General features: G+C 42.2%; 1 protein-coding gene across 11 annotated transcripts in view; it reads left to right on the plus strand.

The window, feature by feature from the left end:
• Positions 1 to 18,764, plus strand: part of SPATS2L (spermatogenesis associated serine rich 2 like) — a 182,970-nt gene that overhangs the window by 69,361 nt on the left and 94,845 nt on the right. For 8 of the 11 annotated variants that reach the window (XM_081581806.1, XM_081581812.1, XM_081581805.1 and 5 more), the window contains exon 3: positions 16,052 to 16,112. In XM_081581806.1, coding sequence (XP_081437932.1) covers positions 16,074 to 16,112 — 39 coding nt within the window. In that variant the 5' untranslated portion in view covers positions 16,052 to 16,073. Of the gene's footprint in view, positions 1 to 11,702; positions 11,904 to 16,051; positions 16,113 to 18,764 lie in introns of all 11 variants that reach the window. The other 3 variants (XM_081581813.1, XM_081581804.1, XM_081581811.1) reach the window with 1 other exon arrangement.

An 18,764-nucleotide genomic window follows, 5' to 3' on the forward strand; every position in this document is an offset into this window, starting at 1 on the left:
GAAATCTTTAATATAATTTATGACTTTCTTTCCTAGAGCTAAGTGAAACTCGGCTTCATAGCTTTTGTTTGTTTGCAGACCTTTCATGTTAGTCAGGTTAAAACTAATGTTTTTACAAAACTGTAAGCACAAAGAATCAAGTTGAACTGGTTTAAAAAAAAACTCTAGTGTTTGATTCAGCATTTCAAGAATAACAGAGAAAATAGAGTCTGGTTTCTGACAGTGGGGTGGGATGTGGAGTTGGGATGGGGTGGGATGCAGAGTTGGGATGGGGTGGAAATGAGAAGGAACTCTCCCATTTGCTAAAAGGAAAACGAAACAAGGATGTTATCTCTTTGCTGTTATGAACAGGACAAGCGTATAATTGAAACCAAAGCACATAACACCTTTTCACATACTGCCTTCTGATGTCATCTAATTACTTACTGCCTGCTAATCTTATCTCCTTCAGGAGCCTATCTTAAAATTATGCTGCGTTACCATTAGCTAAACACATCTCATCTAGCCAAGACACCTAGTGGACTCCCAGTAAATATTTGTTGAGTTTTGTGGACTACACAGGTGGATTTTCTTTCTGGCCTCATGCATGGCTGACTCGTTTATGCCAGAGAGGTTTTGGTTTTGCCTTTTCTCTTACCTGAAATGCCATTCCCATCATTGGTAGTACTGCCTCAAAGCAGGGCAAAAGAGCGCCTCCTCTCAGAAGCCCTCCCTGATTAATCCATTTAAACTGGAGCCATCTCACCCATCGAGAAGCCTGTTTTATAAACAAGGTTGTGGCCATTTCAGAATGATTTAGGATTCTAATTTCTCTTGGCTCTGGCATCACCCATACCCCTACAATATACACACCTCAAGAACAGGCATTGAATCTTATTTCCCACAGCAATACACACAGGCACACCCCTACACATGCAGTGTCCACCCATGGAAAGCACACTCAAAGGACATGTTCTACATTTGGGTAACAAAATTTTTAACATTAGTGAAAAAATCCAGACAGCCCTGATTATTTGTCTCTATCAGTCTGCCAAGAATGGGTATAAATGGAATCAAGGCTGTGAGAGATGGATTTTTTTCATCAAACAAATGATCAAAACCTAATACATTTACACCTCAAAATTGCTTTAAAGTAGATTGGATGACTAACAGAAAGTCTTCCAAAGGGAAGTAATATATGGTATTATATTTATTTGAGAGACCTGTACAATATTTGAACTACTGTACAAAAACCAGTTCTGATTCATTCAGTCTTTAGAAAAATGATTTGGAAGAGATTAAGCTATATATCGCCGTGGCTTATAGACAGTCATAAGCGTTTGGTACCTTCCAAACTTCACCCATTGTGAGTTGAGCCATAGGGCAGGCTGGGACTCAGAGCAAGGTGTATGCTTTCAGGCTTTTGATTGTTGTACACTAAAGGAATAAGCAGACAGGTCATGAGAAGGTTTACAAAGAGCCCATAGTGTGCATAAGGGTATCAACAGCAACAAAAATCCATGTCTATAGGTGGAGTTAGAGAGTATTTAATGGTGAGGTTAGTGGTTAAATGTGTTTAGCATTGGGCTGGAAACCACTCTTTTTTCCTCATATTCCACAGAAAAGATACATTTTCAGACAGAGCATAGGCTTTGATGGAGGTGAACTGGAGGGCTAGTCTAGTGACCTGATTATCCTGCATACAAAGCTCTGAGTTAAGAAAATAAGTAGGAGATGTTGGGGAAGTTACCTGGTTAAAGACATGGGATACATGGGGTCCCATATGGGAAGATATAGAGGGCTTCAGTGAAGTTCATGACTGACTGGGACACTGCTGGGTTGGAGATACGCGGGAAGAAGGAGAAGGAGTGAATTGGAAGGTGTGTAAGTGAGGTGGCTAGAGCGGCATTTGACACCGCTTGTTTTAATGGTGACAATGCTTGTTTTAAGTGATCCCCCAATACTCGATGTTGAAACCTGGGGAATAAATTATTAAAGACTCATTGCAACCAAGAAAGGAAAAATAAAAGAGGACATTTATTCCTCTTTTTCCACGTCTTTATTGAACATTTCAAAGGTCAAGGACACTCTCCCAAGTACTTTGGAAAAGAGAAAGAAGTTGAATTGATCAGAGACAGGCTTTTTAAAAGGAAGGGATTCTTTCTGTAATTCATTTTTAAAGTATTATTAATTTTCCCAAAATAGCATATTTCAGGTGGCAAATTTTTATTCTTTATTATAGCTAGAAATTGAAATAAAATTCACTAATGCAGTGAATATGACGTCTAGAATTTTGAACCTATCAGTCAAAATGAGTTTTATTATCTGTGATTGCATTAGAATAAATTCAAGGACATTAAAATCATGTTAATTCTCTCTTTTATCCATCTTGATACAATTACCTAAAATCAGCATGTATCAAAGGAGATTTCATAATTTTTAGGCTGTTCTATTATTAGCTCTAAGACTTTATTTGAACTTTGTCCTTTCCGTGTTATAGCTGCTCATTGCCCTCTGAAGACAAGTACCTTGGAGGTGAACTTGGTCACTAGAGCACTGACCACACCTGCCAGCCACAAGGCAGGAAACTGTGATCTGGCATGGGTTTCTGAGTCATTCTACAAGGAAGAGATATTATAGTCTTGGATTTACTTTTGCTTGTGCTGAAATTTTAAAAACATAATAAACAAATGACTCTGTGGACACCGAGCCCCAGGAGTCTCTCTCTCTCTCAGGATGCTGCAGTCAGGCCTCAGCCTTGTGCTACCACCCACAGCTCCCTGGAATTGCCCTTTGCCTCCTTTAAAGTGGCAGCGTCCATGGCGAGGGAAGGGTGTATCTACATGAGGGCAACTTGTGGTCAGAAGATTGTGTTTCAAGGACCAGCTCCATCACTGGCCAGATGCATGACCATAGCCTTTTATGGCGTAGTTTTTCACCTGCAAAGTGAAGACGGAGGAAAGCAACCACATATGCTATGGAGGAATTGATGAGATTATTTATCTACTTAGATTTATTTTATAGCACGTTGTGCTCCAAGCACTGTTTTAATCACTTTAAAAATATGAACTCATTTCATCTTCATTACTACATTCTGAAGTAGTTACTATAAACAACCTCAGTTTACCGATGAGGAAATGAAGGTGTAGAGAGGTTGAGTAACTTACCTAGGTGTCCAAACCAGTAAGAGGCAGAGTTGAGATTCAAACTTGGTAAATTGCAGTTACTTATTTTCTATCATAAGAAGATAAGGCAGAATCTGAATAGCAGAAAATGGGCAGTGTTTCCTCTTTGTGATCATTTAGGGGACCCAGATTCTGTTTCAAATAGATGGGGGAAAATGGAAACAGTGACAGACTATTTTCTTGGGCTCCAAAATCACTGTGGACGGTGACTGCAGCCATGAAATTAAAAGATGCTTGCTCCTTGGAGGAGAAGCTATGACAAACCTAGACAGCATATTAAAAAGCAGAGACTTCACTTTGCCAGTAAAGGTCTGTATAATCAAAGCTATGGTTTTTCCAGTAGTCATGTAAATAAGGCTGAGCACCAAAGAATTGATGCTTTCATACTGTGGTGCTGACGAAGACTGTTGGAAATCCTTTGGACAGCAAGGAGATCAAACCAGTCAGTCCTAAAGGAAATCAACCCTGACTATTCATTAGAAGAACTGATGCTGAAGCTCCAATGCTTTGACCACCTGATGTGAAGAGCTGACTCATTGGAAGAGACCCAGATGCTGGGAAAGATTGAAGGCAGGAGGAGAAGGGGGACGACAGAGGATGAGATGGTTGGATGGCATCATCGACTCAATGGACATGAGTTTTAGCAAATTCTGGGAGATAGTGAAGGACAGGGAAGCCTGGTGTGCTGCAGCTCACGGGGTCGTGAAGAGTTGGACATGACTGAGCGACTGAACAACACCACCAAAGATACTTTGTGGCTGGTGACTATGGCACCATAATTAATGCAGACACCCCTGCCACAGGGCTGGCTATGGGGCTCTCTGGCTGACTGCCTGGGAGTGGATAGCGAGACGATGGGGACCAAGAGAGGCCTGAACCTGAAGAAAAATAATGCCTTTCTCAGAATGTGTTGAATTTATGAGTGATTTTTTTTTTTTTTTAAATATCGAACCAGCAAACAAATATATATAAGACTAAGGTGCTGTAGGTGGCACAGGCCTGACAGGCAAGAAAGCCTTCTCTCTTCTGAGTTCCAATGGTTATCCCCACCCCCAAGCTCCTCACACTGGCTTTTCATTGGTAAAATCCACTTTGAAAACTTCGTTCCTCTGGGTGAGAGCATCACCCCAAATAAAATGTATATACCCCTGGACACAGTCGTACCTTATTCGTTGGGTGTAAGATTAGCTGGCAGTTGCCTCCAGTTAGGTCTGGAGCCAGGAACAGGTTTTAGAACAGGGAGGAGGTGCAGGGCGAGGAATGTTTGCTGATTGATTGACCTGCCTGTGCTGGTGTTGCAGAAAGATTAGAAGCCCTTAACTGACTCACATTCTCAGAAACTGACCTTTGAAAGGATGACTGCGGTCCCAGCTTGCACTGTCTCTGAGTCTCTGGGGCAGTCGTAAAGGTTGCAAGTTCAGTCTTACAGCCCTGTCTTCCCCAAGTGGAGAAGAACGAAAAGCTGAGCATTCACTCACAGAGGCCTGAAGGCCAGAGCACGGGGCAGTTTTACATAAAGGAAACAAGCATTTTCGCAGAAGGTGAGTCTCTCCAAGCCTCGGGTGTCCTCAGCCACCATCCCACCCCTGGTTATCCAGCCACTACACTCAGGATCCCGCTACCTGCCTCAGTCTCCGACTCCACCTGAGTCACACTGTTAAGGTGACTGGATGCAGTAAAAGCAAGTTGATAAGGTGAGCAGTTCAGGGGAAAGGCTTATCTGGCTGTTGAGAAAGGCAGCCAAGCCGTGCGCGGGAAGCCCTGATTTGGACACCTCACCAAGTGAGTCGAGGTGGATTTTGTGAGAAAGGCTTAGGAGCAATGGTATTGGGTTGGGGAAGGAGGCGTGAGAGGGTCCGGCTGCCTCTAGTTCTCTTCTGCCTCAGTTCCCTAGCATTTCTCTCCCAACAGATGCCCTCCTAGCCTGTTTTGATTCAGTCAGTGCCAGGGGCAAACGTTTCAAGGAAATAGGAGGGACCTGACTTTCTCTGCTACTTTGAGAAAACCATTCAGTGTTTACTAGGAGGGTGCTGGCTTAATGAAGCAGGAATATTGTGAGTTCCTTAGAAGAAAGGTTTTTGAAACCAGAATACGCTCTGGAGAGATGGTGGCTTTCTTTACCAGATGTTTGTTCCATGACAAATGAGACCACTTCCCTAAACTGGCGGTGAAGGTAAAGCTTTATTGCCAGGTTTTGTTAGGACTTTTCTTTGCCAGGCCAGAACTATAGTGCAGAACCACAGCGCGTGTTTTCTTTGGAGATGGGTATCAGTGTTTTCCTTCAAAATTTGCTGTAAAAACAAGCCTACTTCCAGCCCACCCCCTCTAATTCCAAGTCCGCCCCTAACCCTCTGATGAGACTGGCCAGCTGGGTTGATCGCAACCCCAGTGGTGCTCTGCCCAGAGCCTTAAGCCAGGTCAATTCCAGGTCTAATTTCCTGAGTCCACATGCTGCTTTCCTCCCCCACCTCCTCTTTTCTGTATTTTCGCTTGTATATCTATCTCTGTCACATGGTTTAAGCTCCTTTGGGGGCAGGTATTTTTGGGGGCTCCAAAATCACTGCAGATGGTGATTGTAGCCGTGAAATTAAAAGACACTTACTCCTTGGAAGGAAAGTTATGATCAACCTAGACAGCATATTAAAAAACAGACATTACTTTGTCCACAAAGGTCTGTCTAGTCAAGGCTATGGTTTTTCCAGTGGTCATGTATGGATGTGAGACAACTCTCACATATAAAGACTATAAAGAAAGCTGAGCGCCGAAGAATTGATGCTTTTGAACTGTGGTGTTGGAGAAGACTGTTGAGAGTCCCTTGGACTGCAAGGAGATCCAACCAGTCCATCCTAAAGGAGATCAGTCCTGGGTGTTCATTGGAAGGACTGATGTTGAAGCTGAAACTCCAATACTTCGGCCACCTGATGCGAAGAGCTGACTCATTTGAAAAGACCCTGATGCTGGGAAAGATGGAGGGCAGGAGGAGAAGGGGACGACAGAGGATGAGATGGTTGGATGGCGTCACCGACTCAATGGACATGGGTTTGGGTAGACTCTGGCAGTTGGTGATGGGCAGGGAGGAGTGGCGTGCTGCGATTCATGGGGTGGCAAAGTCGGACACGACTGAGCGGCTGAACTGAACTGACCTGAACTGAACTCCTGGAGTCAGGAGGTCCGAGTTCAGATCTCAGCTCAGGCACTTGCCTGCAGTGTGACTTAAGGAGCTCACCATTGTGTGCTCACATTTCTTTCTCTATAAAATGAAGGTTAACATACTCCACAGGGTCTTTATGAGAATTAAATGAGTTCATACTTGGGAAGTGCCCAAGTTCATACTTGGGTATACAGGAAAGTGTGTGTGTGTGTTACTCGCTACGTCGTGTCCAACTCTGTAGCCCACCAGGTTACTCTGTCCATGGAATTCTCCAGGCAAGAATACTGGAGTGGGTAGCCATTCCCTTCTCCAGTCAATCTTCCCAACCCAGGGATCAAACCTGGATTCTTTATGGTCTAAGCCACCTGGGGTATACAGGAAGAGTTCCATAAGTGTTATTTTGTGACCATTGCTAGCATTCTCCGTAGAGCCCAGCATGTTGTAGGTGTTTAGTAAATGTTTGTCAGATATTAAGAAAAAATTTTGCATAGGAATTGCCATTGCTGGGTAAAGAGCTGGGGGAAAGGGGAAAAAAGAAAGAGAAGGCATGTTATTGCCTTTTCAACATTTGGGGAGTTGGTGTGAGGTGCTTTTGCTTAGGGGTGTGAGGAGAACTGTGCTTGATCTTTTGTCTGAATGTTTCTGGGGTTTGGGATTTGTTCCGTGGGCAGGAGAGGGCTGGTGGGCAAGGCGGTGTGATCTGTGGGCAGACAGCTTATTATAGCATGCTTGGAGAGAAGGGGTTTATTCTTCCGAACCTCAAAACACCGGCCACTTCACCTTTCCCAAGGCATCTCCGAGGATGGGCCTGTTGTGAAGACTTGAGCTGACATCATTGCATCTTGAAAGAACTGAGCATAATTGAATTGCTGATACAAGTGGGTGCTTGCACTGGGCCCCGCTCACCCACATCTCTATGGAAACACATGTTTGCTTGAAAGCCCAGCAATCAGAAGCAGAGTCTTCCAGGAGCCAGCATTGGGTCACTTTTAGAAAAAGGCATTTATTTATATTCTCGAGCTGTCAGAGACCTATGCAATGAAATAATTTCAAATTAAATAGAAAAATCAGGCCACAGATGAATGCTAATAGAGCCTGCCATGCACCCTCCCTCTGTGCTCCCAGGGGCCTGAGATCTCCCCGTTTATTTTAGCTGTCCTTTGCTCTTTTGCTCCTATTTGCATTCTGCTGCCATGAGTGAGGAGGTGGTTTGGCACTTTATGCAAAAATGGTTAATCTTCATTCATACGAATTTGCCAGTACTAAAATGGAAAATGCAAAGCTGGGCTCGCCATCAAGTCTGCTTTGTGCTCTCCCAGACCACTCTGTGTGTGCAGCGTGTACAAGGGCGTACAATCCAGATGACTCTGCCTCCTCTACAAGCACCCGGGGCTGTTGAGTCATGGCATTCTCTCAGAAAGGTCTGAGACTTGCATCAGCCCATCTTGCCCTGGATGTGCTCAAGTGATATCCTAAGTGATTGGAAGCTTTTATCTGCCTCTGGAAGCAGGATTTTTCAAACAAGTATTGACTGTTAATGACCTGTTTAAAGAAAACATTCAATTTTCTTTCTTCCCCCTACAAAGAACTTAGTAGGCAGTGACATTTCTAAACCAAAGGCTAACCCTGCTTTTCAAAAGAGGCAGAGACAGGGCTTTTAAATGTGAATTTTTTTTCCCTGACATTTGCCCTTAAAATGCTTTTCTGTGAAGCTGTTCTAACAGTGGGTTTAGTCCACTGAAGTGTCTTTGAATAAAAATGCAACCTTGAGATCTTTTTTCCCCCGTTCAAATTAAACAAAAAAAGTCTAGGTTAGGAGTCTTCATATGAAAATCATATTTCAGTCACCATTCCCTGTTTCATTGTTTATGTGTTTTCATTCCTAATAATTAAAGCAACTTTCCTCCAAGGAGCAAGGCGCTGCACAAGAACCTTTATTAAACTGTGGGAATTAAACCACAGAAGAAAGAGCTGAAGTACTTGGAATATGAGAGACCTCAGTAATTACAAGACCAGATAAGGAACAGCAAAGGTAGGAGTGAAAGGAAAGAGAGCACAAAACGGAAGAGAGATTAAGCAATGGAAAAGTTGAGCAATGGAAACCTGTATGTTGTTACATTTAGACAAGGTCCTGGTTTTATAGAGGGAGCACTGTTTCCCTCTTGAGCTAGCATGTCAGTCCCCTTGACTGTGCTTAGGGGACTGGACAGTTAGTTAGTCCTTGGCCAGTTTAAAGGTGATCTTTACAGAGAAATAGCCAAATATATGGGAGACAGCACCCATGTCTGGTTTTTTTTTAAGGTAATTTTTAGCTTTCAGCTGCTCTGGCTGCTCACTGCTCCCACCCCGAGGGCCATTACAGACTTGAGTACCTGTGAGCTGAAAAGGGCCACAGAGGTCCCGTGCTCTGAAGGCTGGAGAAGATGCCATCCGAAAACATGGCTATGGGAGTTCAGAGCATGGTACCCCCAAATATGCTGCTGTGGTGTATTTGGTGAGCTATGGGCACTGAAAAACAGCAAATACAGGAAGAGGCTTTCTTTGAATTCCGCTTTTCTGCTTAAAGACAGATTGTCCAAGAAGAACTCAGTTGCCATAAATTCCCTCCCTGGTTGGTGAAACTCCCAGGGAGGGTGTTGACTCTCATCACAGAAGAGGACACTAGAATTGACACCACACTCAGCAGACTTTGTTACAAGCTATCATAGCTCCCATCTGCTCTTTTAAGGACCTGTTTGTCTTTCCTAAAAATCATTTACTGTCCCCTCAGAGGCTTATACCCCCTCGCTTTCCCTGTTAAGATGGTATTTATCCTGAATTCTAGGCTACCTTGGGGAGAATTCTTCACTTTTTCCTGACCGTATCCCATGTGTCCATGAGATATGGGGTTTCCCTTGTGGCTCAGATGGTAGAGTCTGCCTGCAATGCAAGAGTCGTGGGTTTGATCCCTGGGTAGGGAAGATCCCTGGGGAAGGGAATGGCTACCCACTCCATTATTCCTGCCTGGAAAACCCCATGGACAGAGGAACCTGGCAGGCTACAGTCACGGGGTTGCAAAGAGGTAAATACAGCTGAGCGATACCATGAGATATACATGTTAATAAGCATGTGTTTGTTTTTCTCGTGTTAATCTGTCTTTTATTACAGGGGTCCCAACTAAGAACTCAAAAGATAAGAGGGAAATTACTTTTCCTCCCCTAGAACTCCATCCTCTTTTTCTGCAGCCGGAGACCTGAGGCCCTCATGCTATACTCTGACAACCTAGAACCTCTGCTCAGATGTTCCACCAGGATAAATGGTGACCCCATAAACAGATATGCAGCCTCTCCCTAGATCTCTATCAAAACTCACCTGTCCTGTCTCCCATTCTCTCAGAGCACCATTCTCTGCGAAGGCCCAAATGATGGCAGTAGAGAATGAAATAAATTAACGTATGAAGTTACCCTTTCTTCAGGAGATGATAGCATGCCATAAGCGAAGTAAGAATGTAGACATCTCTTAAGAGATTTTCCCAGCTTAAGCGTCGGCACTCTGGGAGATCATGGTGCGCTCTGTTTTGACAGAGAGGCTTTCTGCTACTTTTCCAGTCACGTCACATAATTGATTTCCTCCCCACAAGATCAGGGCTTCGCAGGTGGCGCTAGTGATAAAAAGAACCCACCTGCTAATGCTGGAGACATAAGAGACTCCTGTTCAGTCCCCGGGTGGGAAAGATTCCTCTGGAGGAGGGCATGGCAACCCACTGCAGTATTCTTGCCTGGAGAATCTCATGGACAGAGGAGCCTGGTGGGCTACAGTCCACAGGGTCACACAGAGTCAGACACGACTGAAATGACCTAGCACTTAGCACCACAAGATCAGTCCTGATTCTTCCTCTCGGAGGCAGCCACGAGACGACATCTCAGGATCTACGTGATCACAACACTGTCAAGGCTGTACAAAAATTGGCTACAGAGACAGTTTAATTACTTTAATTTAGAAAGATGTAGTAGTTAAACATTAGACCCTGGAATGTCGTGGCACCTCTGGGCAGCATCGTAGAACCAGGGAAACAGCTTGTTGGCCGAGGGCCCACTAAATGCAGCTTCTAACACTCTCATCAGAGGCAGAAGCTGCAGGAAAACAGCCATCTCTTTATAATAGGTACATTCCCGCCCATTCCTGTGTGAGTGTAGTGGTCCGCTCTGCAGTCTGTGTGCCCTGTGAATGTATAATACAAGGCATACATCACATCCCTGCCTGACTGGAGAAGGCAGTGACTGGGACTGGTTTTATTCTCCTTCCAGAGTTCTTCCTGCACTTCATATGTAATGCTCTCCATGACTTGTTTGTGATGGTTTTGAAGTGTTTTCATTTTCAGCACAGTGGCTCTGGGCTCCAGAGTCACGATACCTGTGCCTGAGTTTGGCCCTGTCACTTACCGTGGACCCTGGGTTAGTCACTGAACCTCTGTTTCAGCGTTCACATGTATGAAATGGGGATAATCAGTTTCTACTTTATAGGGGTATGACAGTTAAATGGATAAATATATGTCAAGCACTAAGGAGAGTGCCTGGCACAATATTAGTGCTCCATATTTATTGCTATTATTATAATTGATATGTTGGTGAAAAGACCATTCCCTAACAAGGTAATTGGTAGGAAACCACCCCCTAACCCCCCCACATCCTGTTTACCTGTCTAGGCTTCTGGAGAGTCTGTTTGTTGTGTGTAGTGACTGGGATCAAAGAAGAGGCCCATTCTGATCCAGTCCTTCTGGAAACGGGCTGAGAATTTACATTTCTAACAAGCTCTCAGATGCTGCTGCTGCTCCTCTGGGAAGCCCCCTTGAAGAGCCATCTGCAGCTTCCAGCAGATGTAAGCCACATAGGCCGTGTAAATTTTTCTAGTAGTCACAGTAAAAAAGTGAAAAGAAATGGGCAAAGTTAAATTTTAATAATGTTTTATTTAACTCAACACATCCAATATTATCATTTCAACACACAATTGACATAAATTAGTATTGAGACAGCTTACATTCCTTTTCTTTAGCAAGCCTTTGAAATCCAGGAAGTATTTTACAAGACATTCCAGTTCAGGCCAGCCCACATTCAAATCTGGCTTTGCAAGTAAATACATGAGGAAGTTTCTTTTTTCTGACCTCCACCCTCCTCCCATACCAACTGACAGTCTCTATTAGGTTTTTATAAATCATGGGAGGACTTTGCATAAATGACCTTGAAAAAATTGTTAAAATGATTATTTAAAATTTTTTTCTTATGTATTTCCTCTGCCTCTAAATTCCATTCCAGAAAAGTAATAGGACACCTAAGAACAGGAAAGTCAGTCTAAGACTAGTAATAGGTTTCAGAGAAACAAAAGTGAAACTGTTATTACTGCCTACACAGTGAAACAGAAGCGAAAACAAAGATTGGGCTTCCCTGGCTCAGATGGTAAAGAATCCACCTACAATGCAGAAGACCCTGGTTTGATCCCAGAGTCAGGAGATACCTTGGCAAGAAGAATTGGCTACCCACTCCAGTATTCTTGTCTGGAGAATTCCATGGACAGAAGAGCCTGGCGGGCTATAGTCCATGCAGTCACAAAGAGTAAGACATGCCTGAGCAACTAACACCTTCTTTTACACTCTGAACTTTTTATAATTTATATGATTGCATGAGATATATTAATATATATGTAATATCTTTTTCAGTTGTTCAGGTTGTTATATATATTAACCTTTTCTGATTTGTATTAATTAGAAATGCTGAAACAAACATATGTTCCAGAATTTATACTCTTTGGGTTTATTTTTCATAAAGAATATTTCTCTTTTTTACAAACTAATAGATTTTCTGACTAGCATCAATGCATATTAAGTAAGATCTTTGCATAAGTAAGTTCAGTTTGATATAACTTTGCACATGAAGTGATTGGTAGTAACTATAGTTGTGCATTATTAATTTTACACTGGAGAAGTGTATAGATGATATATTGGTGATAAACAGTGAAATTCTTTCCTTTGGGACTGATATCTTTCCTAATAAGTTTCTGACTATGGAACATGCATCTAGACTGAGGTAAGAGATTAATCTGAGGTTTCGTAAATAAAATTTTAGTAAACAGTTTCCTTGATCTTTATTTTTCTCTGGGCTCTATGTAAAATTGAAAGCCAAAGTATAAAATTACAGGAAAAAATTTTGAAACAATCCCTAAACTGTTGAAATGTTGTGCCAGGATCAGGACTTGTGTTTCTGGTTATCTTCATTTTCTGTTGATTATTTACATGCATGGGACATGTATGTGTGGATTTGAATAGTTAGGGCTCAGTCATTGGTCTGTTCTAAGAGCAACTGTAAGTGATAACAGGATTAGAAACTAGGTTCATTCCCAAGAAGTCAGAGTGTGGGATCATTGTACCTTTCTTATGGATTTAAAACTCTGAGATCAAGCTATGTTACTAATAGATCCTCAAGGGTGGTAACCAAGCGTGGTGAGAGGGGAGGAAATAGGAGGTCTGTTGGCCCCAAACTTCTGTCTCTCACTCACAGCATCCAAGGCTTCTCAGGTTAACCCAGAGGATCTGCAACTTTGAGGGATGGAGTTTCAAGTTGCTGAACTCTGGACCTGTCATTTAGGAGGAGGTGCCAATATATTGTTTCTTAGAGGAAAAGTTCCTTAACTATACAAATTAAACAAGTCATATTCAGGGGATCTGACTGTCCAGAGACAGTTCGTAATAGAGAACAGAAGCCCAGAAAACGGGGGCATAGCACAATTTCATTTTCATAGGAGCGAGGGGATCAGAGGAAAGGCAATGAACACATGATGCTGTGCCAGGGCGAGGGGTGCTTTGGAGTATTCTGGGCAGGCTATTGCCAAGCCCAGGTGTGGACACTCAGCAAGGACCTTTGACACTGAAGATCAGCCTTGTCCTCGTTGTTCATCCTTATTAATGAAACTCAATTTAACTATCTAAACTCTTAATTCTAACCACTTAACTCTTAATTCTTTAAGGCAAACCAGATTTACTTTCTATTTATATTGAAATCTTTCCTCTAGTTTCCATAACCAGAGCTGTAGCTGATTTTTCAGTCTCTCTGTTACACACCAACCCGTGGAGAGCCTTGGCATGCAGAGGCCATTAGAGTCCAGCTGGAAGGGATCGCCTGTAGAGGCAGCCCTTCACGCAGGGGGAAAAAGAAAAAAAGAGCGTAAAATAGACAAAGAACAGCTCCCTACAAATTATTTTTATCTTATCTTCCCATCTGAGGAACCTGTAATAACCCCATTCTACCCTCACAGCCAGCCTTTTCCTCCCCCCACCAAAAACAATAATATTGTAATTAATCTTACTGGCATCACAACCAAAGAAGAGTCTTCCTTGACTTAGACGCCGAGGTCAATGAGAAAGGGAATTGCCAAGGAAATTGTGTATTTCTATGAGTCTAGCTCACCATTCCATACTGCCAGTTACTAAGATCTCAGAAATTTTCTGTGCTCAGTGGAATTCCTCCCTGATTCTTCTGTAGATTATAACACTCCAGCTTTAGAAAATGCTGCACACTCAAATCCTAGACATCAAAGCAAAACAAAAACAAAACGCTTTTTCTGTCAGATTTCACACCATCTACTCACACACACTGGAGTAGATGTGTTTGGAAGACTTAGCTAATCTAATCTAATGAGAGAAATTGTGGCTCAGATCCATCCTGACAAACAGCCCCAAGTCCTCCTGTATCCTTTGTATCCTTCAAGCCTTCCTTACTCCATTGCTGCAGCCTGGGTCTCTTTCACTACCTCCCCTATCCTCATTCTCTCTCACACATACATACACTATCACATGTAGAAAAATCCATGCATACGCTGTGTATGTTTGCATAATGCCAGAACCTCCATTTGAATGAGAAAATCAACCATTGAAATGTCTTCAGATATCATCCTTATCGACCATCTTGTAGGCACTGTGGTAACTGATCAAAGGTTTCACATCTATGACTTGTTAAAAAAAAAAAAAAACACCTGATATTTGTCCTTATAATTCACATACCATCTCTTTTCACTGTTTATTTAATCAGAAAATAATCCTATTATCTTTTACTAGTTACTCTCAGGGGCAAAAATATATGAGAATGAAATTCAGACATTATTTGCCAGCTAGCATTATTTACTTTCTCCCTTATGCCAAGGCAGAGGATACAGGATTTACCATTTGGAAGAGTTAGTGAAATGGGAGGTGTATCCAGTGGGATGGGCACTCTTTGCAGAGTATGTGGAAAGGAGCTGTCTCTCTGGGGATTGAGTATGCAGGGTCTCCCCCACCACAGTGCCCAAATTCATGTGTCAGTGGCAGTGTCATTTGGAGGCTTGTAAAAATAAAATTTTACTGTTTCTAACATTAATATTTAATAACATAATAGTATATGGATTCTTATTTGAGTGGTGATAGAGTTAAGGTTACGTATTGCCAAGCTCAACAGAAGGTAATGGATCTGAATTTATGCTTTATTTAAGACCTAAGCTTAAAAGAAAATGGTGGGGAGAAATCAGAATTTTTGCAAGTTAACCTTGAAATGTATCAAATCTAGATACACCCTTGGTTTTTCTAGTTTGGAGGTAAACTATTTTGTTTCGCTTATTTATTTATTTTGGTGTGATCTTAGTTCCCCAACCAAGGGTTGAACCTGTGGCCACTACATTAGAAGCATGGAGTCTTAACCACTGGATTGTTAGGGAAGTCCCCTAGATACACTCTTTGTAGCAAAAGTCAAAGAATATAAGAAAGAGCTTCAGCGGTTCTTGATTGACAAAAAGCAAATAGAAAGTAAATCTTGATTGACAAAACATGCAAATTGATAGTATATTGATATCTTGGCCTATCTAGCTGCTAATTTCTGCACCAATCTGTTTGTCCATTGTAAGTCATTTGTGTTCAATTTCAGAAAGAGATTGAAACTATAAAAGACTTATGGTCTATCTTCTTTAATAATGGCAAAAGATTTAGACCAGATGAGAAGGTAATGCCACAGCTAGATATTAAGAATAAAGATCTTCTCATAGTGGGCCACTTCTCAAAGAAGGTTGGACACCAAAGGCTTAAAACCTAAAGAATTGTAGGCAATAATGATTACGAGCAGTTTTACGAGTGCCTCTGAGACTAGAGATCATGAATCTGTAGTCATTAAAAATATGATAAAGGTATATATGTGTAGATCCAGAAGGATATTTCTATACTGATAAGTGAAAATGCAAGTTTTAAAACTGATATGTGTTTCTTACGTTTTAATCTGGAACCATTTCTCCTGTTTCTTCCTGGAGCGTTTTGGGGTAGTTACATACATGCAGGAAAGACTCAATCAGTGTTTGCTATATTGAGATTAAAAACATTGGAGCAGTAGAGATTATGATGACAGTTCTTAGTTAAAATAGGTACACTTTTCCTCCTCGCACTGTTTTTTGACCACCATTCTTTTACATAATAAGGAACACAGATTAGGTGCATACCCATCTGATTTTGTCATTTTCTTTGTCAGTACAGTATGAATAAAAGATTTTACGTTGTCATCTGGAATTATTGTAACATGCTTTTAGACCGTATCTAAGACAAGTGCTTAGCTTGAAGGTATTTTTATATTCTAAATTGGTATTTATGATTATGGCGAAATGAAATTGTTTACTATATTGGAAGAGAGCATAAAAATAAAACATTGAGAAATCAATTTTAAAAGTTAATCTTTTTTTTTTTCCTTCTTGATAGGGCTTATTCCACTAGAAGCAAGATGGCTGAACTCAATACTCATGTGAATGTCAAGGAAAAGGTAAGATTATGTATTGGTTTGCAGAAACTCCAAACTGGATAATGTAGTCTCTAGCTAGTAAAAACTCAATTATAATGAAACAAGAGAAAAATGGTTTGGGGGTGGTGGTGAGGGATACACAATAAGTTTGACACAGGAGAAAACCATTTCACACAGTCATAAGTAGCATTTACTGAATGTGTGTTATGCCTGTTACATTCGTTTCCTCATTTAGTCTTGACTATAACCCCATGTAGTTATTTTCATTTTACAGAGGAGGGAATTGAGACACAGAGAAGGTAAGTGCTTTGCCTAAGTTCACATAGCTAGTAAGCAACAGACCTGGGATTTGAAGCCAGCAGTGCCATTCTACAGTTGATACTCTTTTACACCACCCTGGGTTCCATCTAAAAGCAAGGGTATTACGTTATATCTCCAAAAACAGCCTCATAGATTTATCCAGAGCGTTACCTAGTGGTCATGCTGGGTGGCCTTTACAGTTTCTTTCAACACAGAGTTCAAGAGTCTGAAAATCCCCCCTCCTCATTATTTGTTGGAGGCCATCTCAGAGTCCTTCCAAATCTTGTCTTCTTCTGTGACTTTCCTCCACTTCGGGTCACAACCCTTTCCTGCCATATGTGCTCCCTTGCACTGTTAGCTCTTAAAAGATCATAAACTGTAGATCATAGGAAATTATGGAGATCAGTTTGTCCAAACCACTCATCTGCACTAGGAAAAATGAAGCCCTCCCAGAGGTTTGTCCAGGGTTGCACAGCAGAGTGGAGGAGCCTCCTCTGGAACTCCCTCCAGCTTTCTACATGGCCGGCTACCTCCCACCTCCACTAGGCTGTGAACTGCTTGAGGGCAGGAGTTTGTCTTTCATCTCTTTGTATCCCCCTAGTACATCAAATACTGAATGAACAATGAGAGAAGTAACATTGCTGGAATCCTTAGTAATTTTGCCTCCATTTAGCCGAGAAGGATCAGACGCCTCCTTTGTCCTCTACACTCTTCTAGATGCCGGCAGTGTGGCACTGAACACATAGATGAGGTTCCTGCTCCCGTGGAGCTTGCTTTTTAGGGCAGGTAGACAGAGAGTAAACATAAGAACAAGTACATGAACGTGATCATTTCAGATAATGATGTTACGATGAGAAAAATACAGCAGGGTGGCACAGGTAGGTGGCTACTTAGGTGGGCTTGATCAGGGCAGCTCTCTCAGAGGAGGTGATGCAAGCTGAGATAAAGAAAACAGGAAAGGAACACCATGCAATGATCCAAGGACAGAGTGTTTCAGGTAGAAAAGCAAAAGCAGATGCCTGAGGAGGGCTAAAGTTCATCATGTTTGAAAAGCAAGTGGGCAAGTGGCTGCTTAACCACAGTGCGGTAGGCAGAGGAATGGTAATGGGAGACGAGATCAGAGAGCAGGGCACGAACCAGTATTGGTAGAATTCTGGCTCTTCACCTGTGTGTCCTCAATCTCTGCAGCATCCATGAGTGGAAGCCAGGGGTCCACAAACCTGGATGGGAAAAGATGAATTTTCATCTTTACTCATATCTGAATGAAATTTACCATTTCCTTCAATCATGAATACAGGCAAGGGAGAAAAACAACCCACAGGAGTAGCTGGAGTGCCTGTGACTTTCACAGCTAGAAACCACAAATATCTTCATATCAAATTACATTTGTTACAGATATCCTACCATCCTTTTTGTTCATCTCTATTGCAAAATTGGGGCTTCCCCAGTGGCTCAGTGGTAAAGAACCTGCCTGCAGTGCAGGAGCCACAGGAGACATGGGTTCCATCCTTGGGTCAGGAAGATCCCCTGGAGAAGGGCATGGCAACCCAGTCCAGGAATACCTGCCTGGAGAATCCCATGGACAGAGGAGCCTTGTGGGCTATATATAGTCTGTAGGGTTGCAAATAGTCAGCCATGACTGAAGTGACTTAGCACGCACTGTAGAATTATTGTAGTTACAGAACTTGCCACCCTATTGTGTTATTTGATGTTGACAGAGAAGCATATATATATTACTGTAGCATAAATTTTTTATTAATGTCAATGTTATTTCAGTATGAGTGATTTACTCTGTAATCATATATACTGTAGTTAAATATTATTCTGAGAAGGACCCCCAAAGCTTTACCAGACTGTCATAGGGGTTCTGTGCCCCCCAAAGTTTAGAACCTGGCATAGAAACATGTAGGGTTGTATTCAAAGGGCAAAAGTAGCCACTGAAAGGAATTAAGCAGGAATATGACTGGATATGGTGTATTTTTAAAAGCTCCCCCAGCTTTGTCAGCTGTGCTTTGCTACTGTTCAGTCACTCAGTCGTGTCTGACTCTTTGTGACCCCATGGACAGCAGCATGCCAGGCTCCCCTGTCCTTCACCATCTCCTGGAGCTTGCTCAAACTCATGTCCATTGAGTCGGTGATGCCATCCAACCATCTCATCCTCTGTTGTCCCCTTCTCCTCCTGCCTTCAATCTTTCCCAGCACCAGGAAGTTATTTAATATGAAGATCTATAAATAAGTACTACTTGTTTGATGAAGATACAAAGGCTTGAGATAAAGTGATTTGGTCAAAGTCGGACTTTCAGGAAATGTGAAAGAGCAAGGGTTTAAACTCAGCTCTGTCTGGTTCTGGTTATTCCTCATGCTCTTTCCTCT

The sequence above is a fragment of the Giraffa tippelskirchi genome, chromosome 3 (genome assembly GCF_054371585.1).
Source record: "Giraffa tippelskirchi isolate mGirTip1 chromosome 3, T2T-mGirTip1v1.2.pri, whole genome shotgun sequence".
Taxonomy (NCBI): Eukaryota; Metazoa; Chordata; class Mammalia; order Artiodactyla; family Giraffidae; genus Giraffa; species Giraffa tippelskirchi.